The 15276-nt window shown below is 44.5% G+C and overlaps 3 protein-coding genes across 5 annotated transcripts in view; all 3 read right to left on the reverse strand.

Annotated features, from left to right (window-relative positions):
* LOC105691699 (hemicentin-1) overlaps positions 1-15276 on the reverse strand; it is a 182544-nt gene that overhangs the window by 110868 nt on the left and 56400 nt on the right. The window lies entirely within an intron of this gene.
* On the reverse strand, positions 9028-9839 carry LOC105691660. Its single transcript, XM_012410294.3, has 3 exons — positions 9605-9839; positions 9314-9522; positions 9028-9217 (listed from the first exon to the last, which is right to left on the reverse strand). The coding sequence occupies exons 2-3, from the start codon at positions 9504-9506 to the stop codon at positions 9087-9089; spliced, it is 324 nt and encodes a 107-aa protein (XP_012265717.2). The 5' UTR covers positions 9507-9522; positions 9605-9839; the 3' UTR covers positions 9028-9086.
* Positions 11364-12326, reverse strand: LOC105691659. 2 transcript variants are annotated; one of them, XM_012410292.3, is made up of 3 exons: positions 12164-12326; positions 11856-12079; positions 11364-11757 (listed from the first exon to the last, which is right to left on the reverse strand). In XM_012410292.3, the coding sequence occupies exons 2-3, from the start codon at positions 12052-12054 to the stop codon at positions 11645-11647; spliced, it is 312 nt and encodes a 103-aa protein (XP_012265715.2). In that variant the 5' UTR covers positions 12055-12079; positions 12164-12326; the 3' UTR covers positions 11364-11644. The 2 variants fall into 2 exon arrangements, with proteins under 2 accessions (XP_012265715.2, XP_048506419.1); XM_048650462.1 differs by having other exon boundaries at positions 12160-12292.

Consider the following 15276-nt stretch of genomic DNA (forward strand, 5'->3'; position numbering starts at 1 on the left):
GCCCGGATCACGCGGCGTATAGAAGCCGTCGCATAAATTGCTGATTATATTTTACTAGCGCGCACGGAATCCCAGTCCCGGGTGATAAGTCCTCGAAGTTTCGAGTGGTGGGTATTTTCTTTTTTTTTTTTTCTTTCTCTTTCTTTCTTCTTATTTCGAGAAACGGTGGAATATACATACGACGGAAACGTCGCGTCTGTCTTTACCACGCGGAGAGAAGTTTCGAACTCTTGGGTATAAAAAAAGCTTTGAGGGGTGGCGGCGTCGTTCGGAGCGAAGAGAAGCGAGTGAATGAAAAACTCGGAAGATTCGCCGTTCGTTGAATTCGTAAGAAAGAGATAATGGTAAAGGGCAAACTGCTGCAGGTGTATAACAGCTAACGGCGTGTTGTCGTGGCTACTTTTAAGCTCTCTGCCACGGTGGAAAAGAGCTTCGAGTGTGACGACGGTAAAGCGTCACCTTTTTTCATTCCATTCGAATTCTTCACCTGTTTGCGATTCTAACGGCTTTGAGGTTCGTTCTTCTTGAAAAAAAAAATTTTCATATACTTTGACTCCTCGACCGCGAACTGTCGTTAATGGCCGACCTCGCAAAAAACTGACTACTACGACGACGACGACTACGAGGCTCGCGATTCTTTGTGTACTTTCTCAAGTTGGCCGTACAAAACTCATTGAATTAATCGCGGCACGCTACCCAGACATCATCTGGTCGTCGGTTGTACGCCGTAATTTTGGCTTTCCCCCCCCCCCCCCCCCCCCCCACTTTAACCGCGCAGGAATATATATTAACTTTCTTCAATTATTACCGAACAAGATAAATACACTCACGGAGAGTAATACGGTTCAAAGTTTCGCCCTCCCCCCCGCCGCCCCCTCCACGAACACATCAACGGTTTTAATAACCCGTTACATATTATTTACGCGATCCGTTCGCGAAGATCGGAGTCAACCGAAAAATCTACGTTCAATGGCAGATTCAATATCCTCGGATTAATTATTATACATCGATAGCGTTCTTCCAATTTTTCATCGGAACTGTTCGGCCGGTGCACCGCACAAGCGGACGTCGCGTAGCTTTGGTTGGTTAGTGAAAATATAGGAACGATGTTAAATTTCGCTCCATTACCCGCCGACCGGCTATCCCTCATTTTATCTTATAATATTCCATGATTCTCAGCTAAATTAAACTCACCACCGCGGGGATGAGTTACTTCCGAAAGAACGAACGAATGAATTTAAAAATTTCATTCTCTTTTTTCTTCTTTTTTTCTCCATCTCTCGCGCCGCGCTACCGCGAATAAATCACCCATGGATTCCTCCTTTCCACTCGGTGAAATTATTCGCTCACGTATATATCAATAATGATGATAATAATTATATCATTTATGCCCATCGCGATGCATCGAGAGGAAAAAAACGACGAAATTGAAGGGGAAAAAAAAAAAAAAAGAGAAAACCGAACAAACACGTTCGCGGGCGACGGGTAAAACTTCGTCCGTAACGGTTGGGCACAAGCGTATCCCCGTTACAAAGTTGACGGAGTCGGGCGGGTGGTTGGGTGGTTGGGGGGTCGGGGGTTGGGGGGTTGGGGAGGGGGGAGGGTGCTTCACCACCAGGGAGGGAGCCCAGGGGGCAGTCAGAGGGATGCCAGACACTTGAGAATCGAATTACCGAGGGTTCTCGCGTGCGCCGTTGCGCCCGTCATGCGTACTTGTTGCTTTTTTACCACCCCCGTGCCGCAAACGAAGCCAGCCCGGATTCGCGTTACCGTTCGTTACCGCTTCTCTCGCCGCAGCCGCCGATTCCAGAGATGTAATATTGAGCGAAAAAAATCCAAGATGACCAACTCCGTGTTTGCATATCGACAATAATTTGAAGGAATCCCTTCGTATATAAGATGAATCAGCTCTCGTCGCGAGACGAGAGGGTAATCAATCGCGTACGTGTCGTTAACAATTTCGCGAGTGGTTGCGGAACATTCAGACTATACGGGGGGGAAATAGAGGTGGGCGACGTAGTGTACGCGTACGCGTACATGTAAAGCTGTTAACGGAACGAACAACAACTTACCTCCGCACGCCGAGGTATCTAACCGAGGCCAGTTGGCACGAGGTTCTCGAGGCAGCAACAGTTAGCGTTCGGAAGTCCGCGCTGCGTTTCAGTAGCGATAATGCGACGAGAAGACCCTCCCCAATTTCACCCCGCGCTACTCGCTGCGGGAGGGGGGCGGGGCGGCGGCGAGGGATCGCTCCGAACTTTGTTCAAAAGTTCGAAATCCCGCGATACACTCGAGAACAAGGGGGCGACGCGCGTCTCCTCCTCCCCCCCGTCGCCGCTGACCAAAGTTGAAAGTCTTTATGCTTCGACTGGTTGTACTACCCACCTACCTCTATACTCACAAGCGTAGACTCAAAGTTACCCGCAATGATGCCAGCCGACGTCTGGTTCCCCGAACTTACTTCGGTAGTATCGAACTCGCTTCCCTGTCGAAATGTCAACAGGGATTACTCGTCTCGTCTCGTCTCTCTCTCTCTCTCTCTCTCTCTCTCTGTAAGTAAATCGATTCGTTCGCCGGCGATTCGGAGGTGAATTTACAACGCGTGGCGCGATCTCGACTCCTGGTTTCCGGGAATCAACGGAGCTTTCTCCGCGCGAAGATCGATCTCTGAACTCATCGCTCGATGCGGATTACGCGACGTGTGCGTCGTAAATAACAAAAGTGGAAATTCGACCGGGCGAGAAGAGAAAAGAGCAATCGGAGAAAGGGGAATTAATTCGCGGTGCCGTGCCGGGAGAAAAGTTTCTAGCAATCAACAACTAGAAATTTGATACGGATGCACAGGTGGCAAGGGAGTTAACGCCGCTAGTTATTGCACGTGAAAACGTTAAATCGTAACGAACCTGTTACGGGTTTGTGATCCGGTAATTTGTAGAGCTTAATACCTATGAACAAATGAACGAACGAACGGACACACGCGGACGGAAATAATAATTCCCGTAACGAATAGCGCGGTGCTTTTATACTACGGAGTTAATAATTCACGCTATGTATATATGTACCTCCGCGCCATACACTGTTCATTAAAACGCAAGCTCAACTTTTCCCCTTTTCCAATTTTTCCACTCTTTTTTTTTTTCGTTTTTCAATTTATTTGTTCCTTTTTTTACTTATTTGTTTTTTTGTTTTTTCAACTCAAATTTCTTGGATATTATCTATAGAAATATTTACGTTTGTCGTAGAAAACGTAGGTGAACGAGCCGGGAGTTGAAAAATTCATCCCCCGTTCATAAAACGAAGGGATTCCACGAACGGTATCGTATCCTGATAATTTAATAATTTAATCGTGATGCGAGACCGGATCGAATGCCGTACGAGTGCTCTTGTTAGTTTCAATAGATAAGTAGGCGACGCAAAGTGATAGGAATTATTCTCGTTGACGGCGTGCGCTACGGATGGACGTAACGGATTCCAAGTGAGCGGATGTAGCCCCGTAAATTCGATTAGTCTTTGAACACGTTACACCGAATTAGCCTCGCTTAAGAATTTAATTCGAAGTCGGAAAACGCGCTCGCTTTTAATTCTTGAACGGGGGCACTTCGCGTTCCACTTGGCCGAGGTTACACAGAGCGTATCCGGCGCGCACGTAACGTACGCGACAATTGCAAGTTTACGGCGACCTGCACCACCAAGTTCAAGTACGATCCGAGTTACACGCGCGAAAAAGTAATGGAAGGGTTGAGTCGGTCGTTAGTTCTTCGTGGTATCGAGCACCGGTTGGATAAAAACGTATGAATAATTTAGAAATTTTGCGATTTGAATACGCCACCTTGAGGCTCCGCGAAGAAGAAGAAAGGAGGGGGGGGGGGGGGGAAATCGTTGAGAAGCAAAGGGATTGAAAAAAAAAAAAAAAACAGACGCGACGAAGAGACTGGCGAATATTGAATTACCTCGGAATATATAAATGCGATATTTTAACGAGGACCGCAGGCCGGATTATTGGCTCGGAGAGAGACAGACGCCTGCACGTGTATTAGAGAAAAAAAGAAGAGAAAAAAAGGGAAGAAGAGCAGGCAGAAAACGAAAGACAGAGTTTGAATGCAAATTGGACGAATGAAGGAGACCTCTAGTCGAGATAAATGAGACAAGAAAGTTATACCTGAAAACATCGCTCCCATATTTTATTTATAAACAACCCACGTGAAATCATTAGCGAAGTCCGTATAATTATTATTATTATAACCCGAGAATACCGTTGAAAACTTGAGAAAATACCGAAGCTTTCGACTCCGAGCGGATGTGTATATGTATACGTATATCCGCAAAGATTCGCGCGAACGCGGTTCTCATAGTTCACGCCGCAAGATATTACGGAGTAAACTTCAATCTTGAGGGTGTAACGAAGTTGGGCGTTAAGCCCCACCCTCTGTAATACTGTGTTTTGCATTTCTGGCGGAGCTTTTTTTTCTCTTCCTCCCTCTTTCTTTCGCCTTTTTCCTCCTCTCGCCTCAGCCTTTTGGCGGGGTGTCAGGAAGTGGCGTTCGGGGGTTATCGCCGGGTAGATAAGGCCGAGGTTAAAGTAACACCTATCGGCTCGTCGTCCAATTTCCTTCAATGACGAGGACCCCGCCGCGCGCCAAATCCTTCCCGTAGCCGAATAAGGCGATAACAAGGGACACTGTGCGCGTACACCTATGTCGAATTTCGCTCATTCGACGAATAACTCGATGAACCGGATGAACGTTGAAATATTATTCCGACGGTACGGGAATCATCCGAATCGTGCGACATTCGAAAAATCGTAACCGGGAGATCGCGAGTGATAAAATTTTGTTAGATCTGCTTCCGTTGTATACGAAGAGTTAACGCGAACCGAATCGTTGAAGCGTTCGTGATTGTATTTGTTGTATATCGTCAATTATTGACTTCACGGCAGACGAATTATCATATTTCGATAGTAGTTGTTTACCCTCGATAATCAAGTGATTTGAAAATGTTTCGTGCCGCTGTACCCGAGTTAATATTTTTGCTTCCGCCATGTGGCGAACGTCAGTTACACCGACTATATTTTGTTGTTTGCACGCGTCTGCCGCGTGGCTGACTATTCGATTACCTGTGTGCACACCCGCGCGATATTTCTATAAATTTTATATACTCTACCAATACGGAAATAAAATTATATATTTAAGGGCACACAACGCGTAATTCGCGCAAACAAACGTGTGTATATGTATGTATGTATATGTATACAGTGCGGACGAATCTGTAAATAAATTTGAATTATTCGACTGGGGATGGAAAACGTTTTCTCTATTCGACGTGTATTTTAATACTGCATTGTCTACAGGTACGTACGTAACGTACCTTTGCGTTACATGTAATATAGGTGGATAGACAGATAGAGAAGTAAATTGAAATGTCAGGAAATAAATTACGGCATCGTTTTTCCGCTTTCAAGGAATTTCATCTGCTAACGCGCACCTTTCTCCCCCCCTCCCCCCACCACCGTACGAATCAATGAACGCGGAATACAATATTCCTACACACAGGTACACCGTACGGTAAATAGGTGTATGTATTTGCATAATTGTATTTACATATGTCCCACGCTATTGTCGATTCCGCAGCCAACCGCGGATAAGATTTTCGAAGTTGGGAGTGCGGATAAGCATTGAACAAAAATGTGAATCGAGTAAAACGGAAAGAAATTTATACAGCAAGGTTCGCGCTACAGTCGTCCATTGCAACGTCAGATGCCATTGCAACGTGTCGCGGTGATCACAGAATCTGTGAAATTTCAAAAGATCACGCGTGACGAGGCAGAAACGATACGACGCGCTGGAACGGCGTCTAGTTGACCCAAAAAGCTCCACTTTGTCGAACCTGATTGGAGGCAAAAAGGGTTGTTATATACAGCAGTGGGTGTACAAAAAAGGGGATATGATAATTACAGCGATTACTTGCCACCTATTTTTGCAGTTGACGAATCACGTTTTCGAAAATTCATTTCAGAATTTTAGACGGAACCGCCTTGAAATTCAGAGGATGATATCCGGAAATCCAAGGGGAAGAAAAAAATAGAAAAAATGGAGATTGTGATAATTAATTATCATGTAGCGGCGATGTGACTGCAGCGTGATTATCGCGTGGTAGGTTAGCCGAAGAGCTTCCGTACCGTTCGATCGTGCGGGGTATGAAATTTAATTGAATAATTAAACGAACGTTGGTGGGTAGCCGTCAGTTCGCTAATTACGATAAATGGCGTTATGTATAGGATATAATACGACGGGTTTAGGGAAAATCGTTCGGCCGGGCGATAAGTACGTATACCTTGATCCGATACGAATCGATTAGTCCCGCCGAAAATTTGCGACCAACTTTGGCTTCCAACTAACGAACTCGCATCACGCGAACCAGATTATTACGAAGACGGTGAATTTTTTTTTTTTCATAAAAAGATGTAAAAAAAATTTCTTCACTTCGTCCGCAAGAGGATCGAACCGATATTGACGTGATCATCCAATAGTTTTGATTCGTATCTATACTATACGCCCGTTGGATCGACTCAACGATAAGTTTGCGGTTTGCGTCCGGAGCAAGAACAAAAGTTGGTCAGGTTGGCACGGGGAATGGAAACGTGGAAGACGCGAGTTGGACGTGAAAAGCTACTACGGTATGTACAGGGTCGGTTCTGGTTTGATTTTGACACTTGAAAAGTAAAGAATGAACGCCGAACGTCAGAACGTAAAGGTACCCGTACACACGTTGGTAACGGGGAAAGAGGGAAGATTGCGCAACTTTTCAAGTGATTCATTATCTAACCCTAACAAGAGTGACGTATACAGGAGAAAGCAATCAGCAAGGACGAATTTGAGGTCACGAAAACAAACTACGTTCACCCAGTTTATCTGTCAAGTTAAGGGAGTTTTCGGTCCGCGTAGAAATTTTTCAGTTAAATTGCGCGTGTTTTATTCGATCGATGTATATACACGAGTACCGTCGTGGCGCGAAGCAGGTTTAGAAAAAAAATTATATATATATGCATGCCAGGTGGTTTTACACGCTCCGATATACGCGTCTATACCTGATTTGGTTTTTCCCGATGAGGGATGAGGACGATATCCCCGCACACGGTGGGCTGACCGTGTCATTTAATTAACGCGGTGATGATACGGGGTAATTTAATGAAATACCTTGGAAAAAAAGCTAGGACGGTATGAATTTTTCGCAACTGTTCCACCGCTGCAAGTATATAATTCGAAAATCAACGACATGGCGTCGTTTTTACGAATCTTCGACTCGAACTACGGTACAATCGGATTTAGCGCGAGATGGAAAATAAAGAGCGAGAGCGAGTGGAAATTGAATTGCGATCGTTAACCGACTCCGAGTCACACTTTTTTTCTAGCTGAATTGCTCGAGCCGTCGTCGAGTTTTGAGAAAAGCCACGCGGAAAGTTTTGAGTCGGGATTTCGCCGGTCGGAGGAACTGTGGAATTTAAATATTGAGAGGAGCGTTAAATATTTCCGGACTATCGGAAATGGAAAGTCACGAAATTCCGCGTCGCACCCTCGCGATAAATAATTCATATTTCTCGTTTGCGGCTAATCGCCGTATATACCTTCAACTCTCCGAACTGACGTTTCCAACTATTCCCGCAGCGGCTGTCATACCCTGTCCCACATTTTAAAGAACAGCTTCCCTCGCTTTACATACAACTTCTGCTAATGGTGCGGAGAATTCTAAAAAAAGAGGAGAAGGAAAAAAAAAGAGAAAAAAAAACAAACATTTGCACGTTGCACGCACCAACATCCGCGGATCATATACGCCGACGTACGACAATACGCGTTCGTCGATAAATTTCAATAATGTGAATTCGAGAATATTTTTTTTTTTTTTCTTACATACCTATAGAAAATTATGTGAGTTTCTTCGCGACTCCTGCAACGGGAATTTTTTAAGATTTGATTTAAAAAAAAGGTGGAAAAAGAAGAGAATTTCTGTAAGCTCGAATTTTGGGAGACCATTATAAAGCTCCGTCGGAGGTGATTTAAAAATCCGCAAGAAATTGAGAAAAAGAAGAAATTCTTACGAGGCGTAAAGCGCAGATGGTTTTAAAAATGAAGGATATATTTAAGGGAGACGGGGAGAAAAATAGGAGCGCCTAGCCTCGCAGACTAGGGAAAGAGCGCCGTATGAAAAAGAAAAGAAGAAGTGCAGGAGCGGCAGCCCGGTTATCGTACGGGATGATCTGGTCTCCGTGAGGCGATGAACAAAGTGACAGACGCGTAAAAAATTTACGCCCTTTACGATGACACGTGATAAGAAGTTACGTTTTTACGACGGGTTTAAAGGGTGAGGGGCGAAGGTTCGAAGGGGGCGGCGGTGAATCGAATAGGGCTGTACGCGCGGCACACGCTATACTACCGTGCAGGCGCAATCAACCGACGAACGGGTTTATTTTTAGAAAAGGAATATTCCGAAAAGAAAATAAAACAAAATAAAATCGTCTGCCGCCGGCGTTCGCGATCGCTAGTAGTCGTGATCGCGTCGTATAAGGAAATCGATTTCTGAGCCCCGCAACAAAAAAGGCGCATTTCACGTTACGTATACGCGTATATTGCAGCTTTCGGTTGAATGAGAAAGATCTCGCGGATCTAACGAGCATTGAAATTTATTTAAGTCGTGAAAAATGATTATTTGACGGATCGGATATTTTACGCGCGACGTTACGAATAAAAACGCGTACACGCGAGGAGTGGGAGGTAACAATTTTATTTATCGGACGGGACGCCTCCGTCCCTGGGAGATACGTCTAGCGCGAAGTTGTAAAAAAAGAATGAAAAAAGTAATAAAATAAACCAATCTACGAATGCGCGAATTATCTTCACTATGCAATTTCTGTAACAATTAAGATAATAAAGTCTTCAAATAATTACGAGCATCGTGTTGCTTGAGAACGAACAGTAGATACCTGAAAAAAAGGTTTTTCAAAGAAAAGAAAATAGCTTTCAACAAATTTTTTCACTGCTACATTTTTTACTCGGACGTATCAGTTTTACTACAGGTCAGATTAACCGAAAATTTTATTCATAGCTGTCCGAGTTGCACTGACAAGTCCGGTATCCATCGGATGACGTTTGACAAGAAGTTCCGCTTTCGCAAACCCATGTGGGCGGTACTCCTCGGAGAGGAGCCGGACAGGGCTGTCCTTCCGCTGGATGATGGAAAATAACGAATGAGAATCGGTAAAATTCATCGATATAAATTTAAAAAAAAAGAAGACTGTCTTGCGCATATTGGGGTGACTTACCAATCACGGTTTTACATATTGAGCAACAGCCACAGTAACCGCCGTTGGGAACGTAGATTTGACCTTTGCTTTCGCAGTATTCTTCGGTTACGGCCTCACAGGTTATACTGATGCAAGCGTCAGGACCGCAGACTATGGCTTGCCGACCAGTCACGGCCAAAGTCAGAATAATTGTCGCGTAGAAAAATTTCATAGCTGATCTCCGCGGTCTTGGAAATGAAAACGAACAGTGAAAATGGCCAGAATAAATATGAAACGACGCGATTGTAATAACAAGTCCCTTGTACTCACGGTTCGGTACGACGATTTCAGCGCAGCGTCGGGAGGAACGTTGGATGCGGTCAGAGTTGATGGAACAAAGTGAGAGGTTTGCGCCGGTTCAAATGCGACAGTGACTTCTAGCCGTGTAAATACATGCGCGCGATAAGGAAATAATTCAGTTGATAAAAAAAACTACCGGTTTTCTGACGCAGACGTTGTCCTTTGGTTGACATTCATTCGGTACATATGATTTCTACTAAATAATATGTTTCTGCGAAATGTGGATACTTATATACCCGCGGGAATGCTATTTCGAATGATGATGTCCACTTGGATCTTACACTTGTGCACATATTTGTAGTGTAGCGTGTATCAAGATTCATCTATTTCTTTAATACGGAACGAAAGATAACAGTTCTTCTGAACAAACGTATTACTTACGACGTGTTGTGTGAATACACGCGTGTCACGTGCACAGCGGACACGCTGAATTCGCACACCCGATTTTTTTGCGCGAGCGCGAATTCAAAATACAGACATTTGTCGGTTGCTAACGTGTCGTACCAACCCCCTCGGAATCCACCTTGAGCTGTCGGATTGACGATCCCATGGACACCTGAGGTCGCGGTATTCAAATATAATGACTGGGTTGTGTTGTATGAGGTAAATAACGCAGCACAAAACTAGACTAAAATAATTAGGGTGACGTAGAATAAATGAAATTGATCAATTGAATGAAAAATTTATATGTCGATTGGAAGTCAACTGACAGCTAAATCTGAAATCGGAGAGAACGATATTCTTGGGGCCTCCTTCTGGTGATAACAAGTATCACTTTTCATTTCATTTCTAAAAAAAAAAACTTGCGGAGAAAATCAACTGTGACAAGCAAAGTCGAATTTTGACTCGGGTTATTACGCTGCAGGAGAGTTTGGGTCAAAAAATTGGAAAAGGCAAGAAGTGAAGAATCTACACACCCTTTGCATTTGACCGCTATTCGTGTCTCTATTTATTCGTGCTACAATTCGATCTACTCTACGGTAGAGTTCAAAATTTTCTATTCGTCTTTAGTCTTTGGCTCAGTTTCATTGCGAAGTAACAGACTGACAACGAGGTCGTACAGGTGGCGATCGTGAGAATTTTCGTTCTCTTGACAGGTCCAGGTTCCGTTGCACGACGTTTGACAAGAACTTCCCTCTTCGCAAATAGATGTGGGCGGGAATCCTCTCAGCTCTTCGCTGTAGCAGATCTCTCCTCTTCCTTAATAACGATAAAAAATAACGATCTTACTTACGTGAAATGCATCAACTTGTTGATTGGAATTAAAAAGGATGAAAAAAATAAAGCAGTCTTGTACTCTTTTAGGGCTACTAACCAACAACCGTGGCGCATATTGAGCAACAGCCACAGAAACCGCCGTTCAAAACGAAAACTTGACCTTTATCTATGCAATCTTGTTCGGTCAACGGTGCGCAAGTGCCACATAATTCCGGAGAACATTGTATGGCCTCTCGGCCAGTTATGACCAGAGTCAGAACGACTAACGCGTACACGAATTTCATGGTCGATCTGCAAAGTTTTGGTAAAAACGATGAAACGAATGAGAACAAATCGCGGCAATTGTGCGTACATTCGTACTTGTGCATAAATACTCACGATGAAATGGATTTTTTCCAAAAAAACCTCTCGCTCGGACGTCGAACGACTACTGTCCGCTGTTTTCAGTAAAGGCTTTTATATACACAAGCCCCGATTTTACGAGGAGTCGAGCGAAGACGAAACATAAAAATTCGAACGTTCAAGTTATCTTTACTCGTGGTAATTAAAATTCGTCGTTGCGGGTTACAGGTGGAAATAATCTTAAAAATAATTCAGCGTCGTTTGTTTAATCGTTTGTAAAACACGAAGTGTGTAAAAAACCTTGAATTTCTTTCGAGACCTCGGTAAAGATGAAATACACCGCGAGGCTTATTTCTTTTTTTTTTCTCTCATCGTCGTGACCGGCAGAGCGTCTTCGGCGTCTCAAAAGAAATCGACCTTTTTTCGATAATTTTTACAATTTTCCTCTCACTATTGGCAAATCCAGCCTTTGTGACAGTGTTCTTTGCATTCGGTTCCCGGTGCGCACGCCGAAGTTGGAGCATTCGAGGACGTTATCAGTTCCGAACAATCCCCACCAGGCGCTTGAAACGATCGAAAGAGGAGAGTAGAAAATAAAAATTAACAGACAATTCGGACGATCGGAAAATCGCTAGCTAACCGGACAAACTCTACTACTCACGGATCTTAGTCCTGCAAGCGTTGCAGCATCCACAGTAGCCACCATTCGGTATGATAACCCCATCGGGACAAGTCTCGTTGGTATATTGAATACACTTGACGGTCCAACAAGCGTCCTCGCGACAAGGAGCCGGTTTGTATTGCGCGTTCGTCGCAGCGAGGAACACCGAAAGAACCGCCAAAGCGTACGCGAGTTTCATGGCTGCTTAGCGAATGATCGACGATCTATGAGACGATCGAGAAGGGTTGCAGGGTGAAAAAAAAAACAAAAGTCAGAGTTCATTTCTGGTGGGGAATTTTCAAGCTTACCAAAATTCTGATTTCTGGTCGGCGGTTTCCTGAAACGTTCGTTTTATACTTCGATACAGGGGAATACACTGACTGCAGCTGCGTCGAGGCGTCTTTATATATCGGTCTCCGTAGTGTTTTATTATTATATAAATACACACGTACAGACGATACGCAAATAGGAATACATCGTATCGGTATTAACAACGACTCTTGTGTGTCCGAGGTAAAAAAACCTGTTTCGTATTCGTCGTTAGACCCGTCGGCGCACGCGCCTTTCGGTGCGATATAAAATGGGAACTTAGTTTTTGCCACGTATCTCACGGCGTGTGTACATCAGTTATTTGATTATGGAATAACAACGATTTGCGAAGAATGAAAAAACAAACGAGCGATTTTATCCATATTTTCGCAACGTGCACGGCCGACACCTGTCAAAGATTGACCGGAGAATTGTTTCTCCGTTTCCAGTCAATTTCTGATAAGAAAATTCCTTGTCTCTATTCAAAAACCCGGTGCGGACGCAGATGTACAGATTATGCAACGGTAATTCACCGAGAGGCACGTTATGAAATGGTTATGCATATACATACAGTTTGTCGAGTCTTTCGATGAAACACACTGAACACGGTGGGGATGATGAAAAATGAATTTTTGGTCATAATCGCGAGATGTAAATCCGTGCTGAAGATCATCGCCTTCCGACGTCATCAGATTGTCGGCATGGTCCGACAAAATATCGAAATTTCGGTAGAATTATTTAAATTCTATGAAATCAAACGACAACACATATTGCGTATTTCACGCCGTACCTATAATATAATAACGACCGACGCACTGCACTCTCGTATAAATCAACGGTAAATAATATTCCGTACACAAAAGGAATAATTATTAACCCGTTTGGAATTCATACGAACATCGCGTCATTTCAATTTTCAATTTATCGAATTCGAGTTTTAGCAGCGCCCAAAATTATCATTATCTTGTATTTATTGTTATGTAAATCGTGCGCCGGGAATCCTACGGAAGAATATATAATTTTTAATAATTTTTTCCCAAATATTCAGCGCGCAATCAGGACGCGTCCGTCAAGCTTTCGCTTTTTTTTTTTTTTATCCTCCTCTTCGTCTTCCACACTCGTTTTATTCGTTATACATATTTGTCGATTTCCTTTTTTTTCTTTTTTTTTTTTCTTCAAATTTCTGGCCTTTGATTAACCGAAGTCCCGGTAAGAGATACCGTTACGGTTTCCATGGCGATAAATTGGAAAACAGTTCTTCCCTAACTACACTATAACTCGGCGTAGGAAACCCTGCGAAGGAAAAAGTTTTTCAGTCGGCAGCTGCTCGTTTTAGTTTCGAGAGAACACCCACGGAGAAGGTGAGCCGTGTAGATGAGAGGTATAGGTATTACTTATTGGATAGAAAAAAAAACGAAAAAAAAACAAAAAAATAGAGATGTAAGAACACGGGAGGAGAATATAGGGGAATGGGGGGGAAAAAAACGTAATTCAGAAGAGACCGGAGCGGCCGAGTACAGTGTATAAATACTCGGGAAGAAAACTAAGAAAGCGAACTACACGCGAGAGAAAAAGAAGAAGAAAGCCCTGTCTCGAGAAAAAAAAAAAAGAGGGAAGTTTTTTTTCCGCTTCGGAAAACGGTATATATGAGCGAGGGGATACGACTCAATAATACCCGGGTGGCGCGGAAAGACGTCTTGGAAAACGAGCGTGGAGGAAAATGTGAAAAACCGGAAGGACGTGCGCGGCGAATGATTGCGGCGAGGGGGAGGAAAACGGGGAGGAGAAACGGGGAGGGAGGGTTGCGGGTTTCGACCCTGAGTGAAAAAGGAGGGCGGCGGGGGGGGGGGGGAGGTGGAAAAAAATATTCTTAAACGTCGCCGCGGTGACTCGCACGAGCGAATATCGTACGAGTTCGGGATACAGCCGAGTTCGCGGAAGGTTCATGTCCACCTAACCCGCGAGAAGAGGGTGAAATTAATCGTTTCCACGACTGACCTCTGACCTCGGTCACGATCATCTATCGCCGTCTTTGCTCCGAAAGGCGTCCAAAGCCCATAACTTTCCATCGTTCGCTACCCCCCGCCGCGACCCTTCCCTCCCGCTGCAACGGGAGCTGTAAACTCCCTCCAGGAAACCCGGGGGGCGCGGGGAGGAACGGGGAGGGACGGGGAGTCAAGAGAGAGAAACCGAAAGCCTGAGTTAACCTTGCGCGACTGCAAGGACGCGTAGAGGTTGTCCGGGATAGGGCCGATATCGACGTGGATCAAGCTCAGATTAACCAAGGATTTATAATATTGTGATAAGGCCAGACGCCCCCCGTAGCCAGCTGGCCTGTTGGCCCCAATTACAAAGCGAATTTCAAACGGCTTGTTTCCACGATCCGAAAGGGGGCCGAGGGCGTCCCGTAAGAGATGCAGGGAGATACGGCTCGGGCGACACCCTCGCCATTCCGCGGGAAACTCCGCTTATATATCGGACTCGTTTCGGGGGCGATATCGATGTGGATATCTCACAGGATATCCGGGAATATCCGCAGCCAGGATCGCTCGGTCAGCTGATAGGTTTAATGGTCAATTTCCTACCGTTACGTCCAACTGTCCGAAACCGATCAATCTGGATCAGAGCACCCATGTATGATATGTAGGTATTATATATACCCGTGCATATCACATCGCGTATCCCCGATAACCCGGTGCGCGTATCGATACAACCACGTGGGATACCGATCTTATACTTCCGCGTATTCGGATTTATAACCATAATAGATAAGGTCCTACCGATGCCAATCCTTTTACATCCGATGTACATAAACGCGATGCCCTCTGAATTATTTCACTCCGAAAATTCAGATTTCTCCTTCGAACGGAATTTCCGTGACTTCTGATGAAATGTGGGTGAAATTTGGACTCGAATTTTCCGTCCAAAATTCATTTCTACGAAGTTTGCAATTTGGTAATTCGGCGGACGGACGTCTGACCCTAAATTCGCAGGTGGAAATCGAATTTTTTTTCAGCAGGTATTTTTCTTCCGTCTGATTCGAAATCGTGACAAACAATCGAAAGTCAAAGGGTGGAGGGTTCGGGATGGCTGGTATGAAATTCAAGACGTC

This window comes from Athalia rosae, chromosome 2 (genome assembly GCF_917208135.1).
Source record: "Athalia rosae chromosome 2, iyAthRosa1.1, whole genome shotgun sequence".
NCBI lineage: Eukaryota > Metazoa > Arthropoda > Insecta > Hymenoptera > Athaliidae > Athalia > Athalia rosae.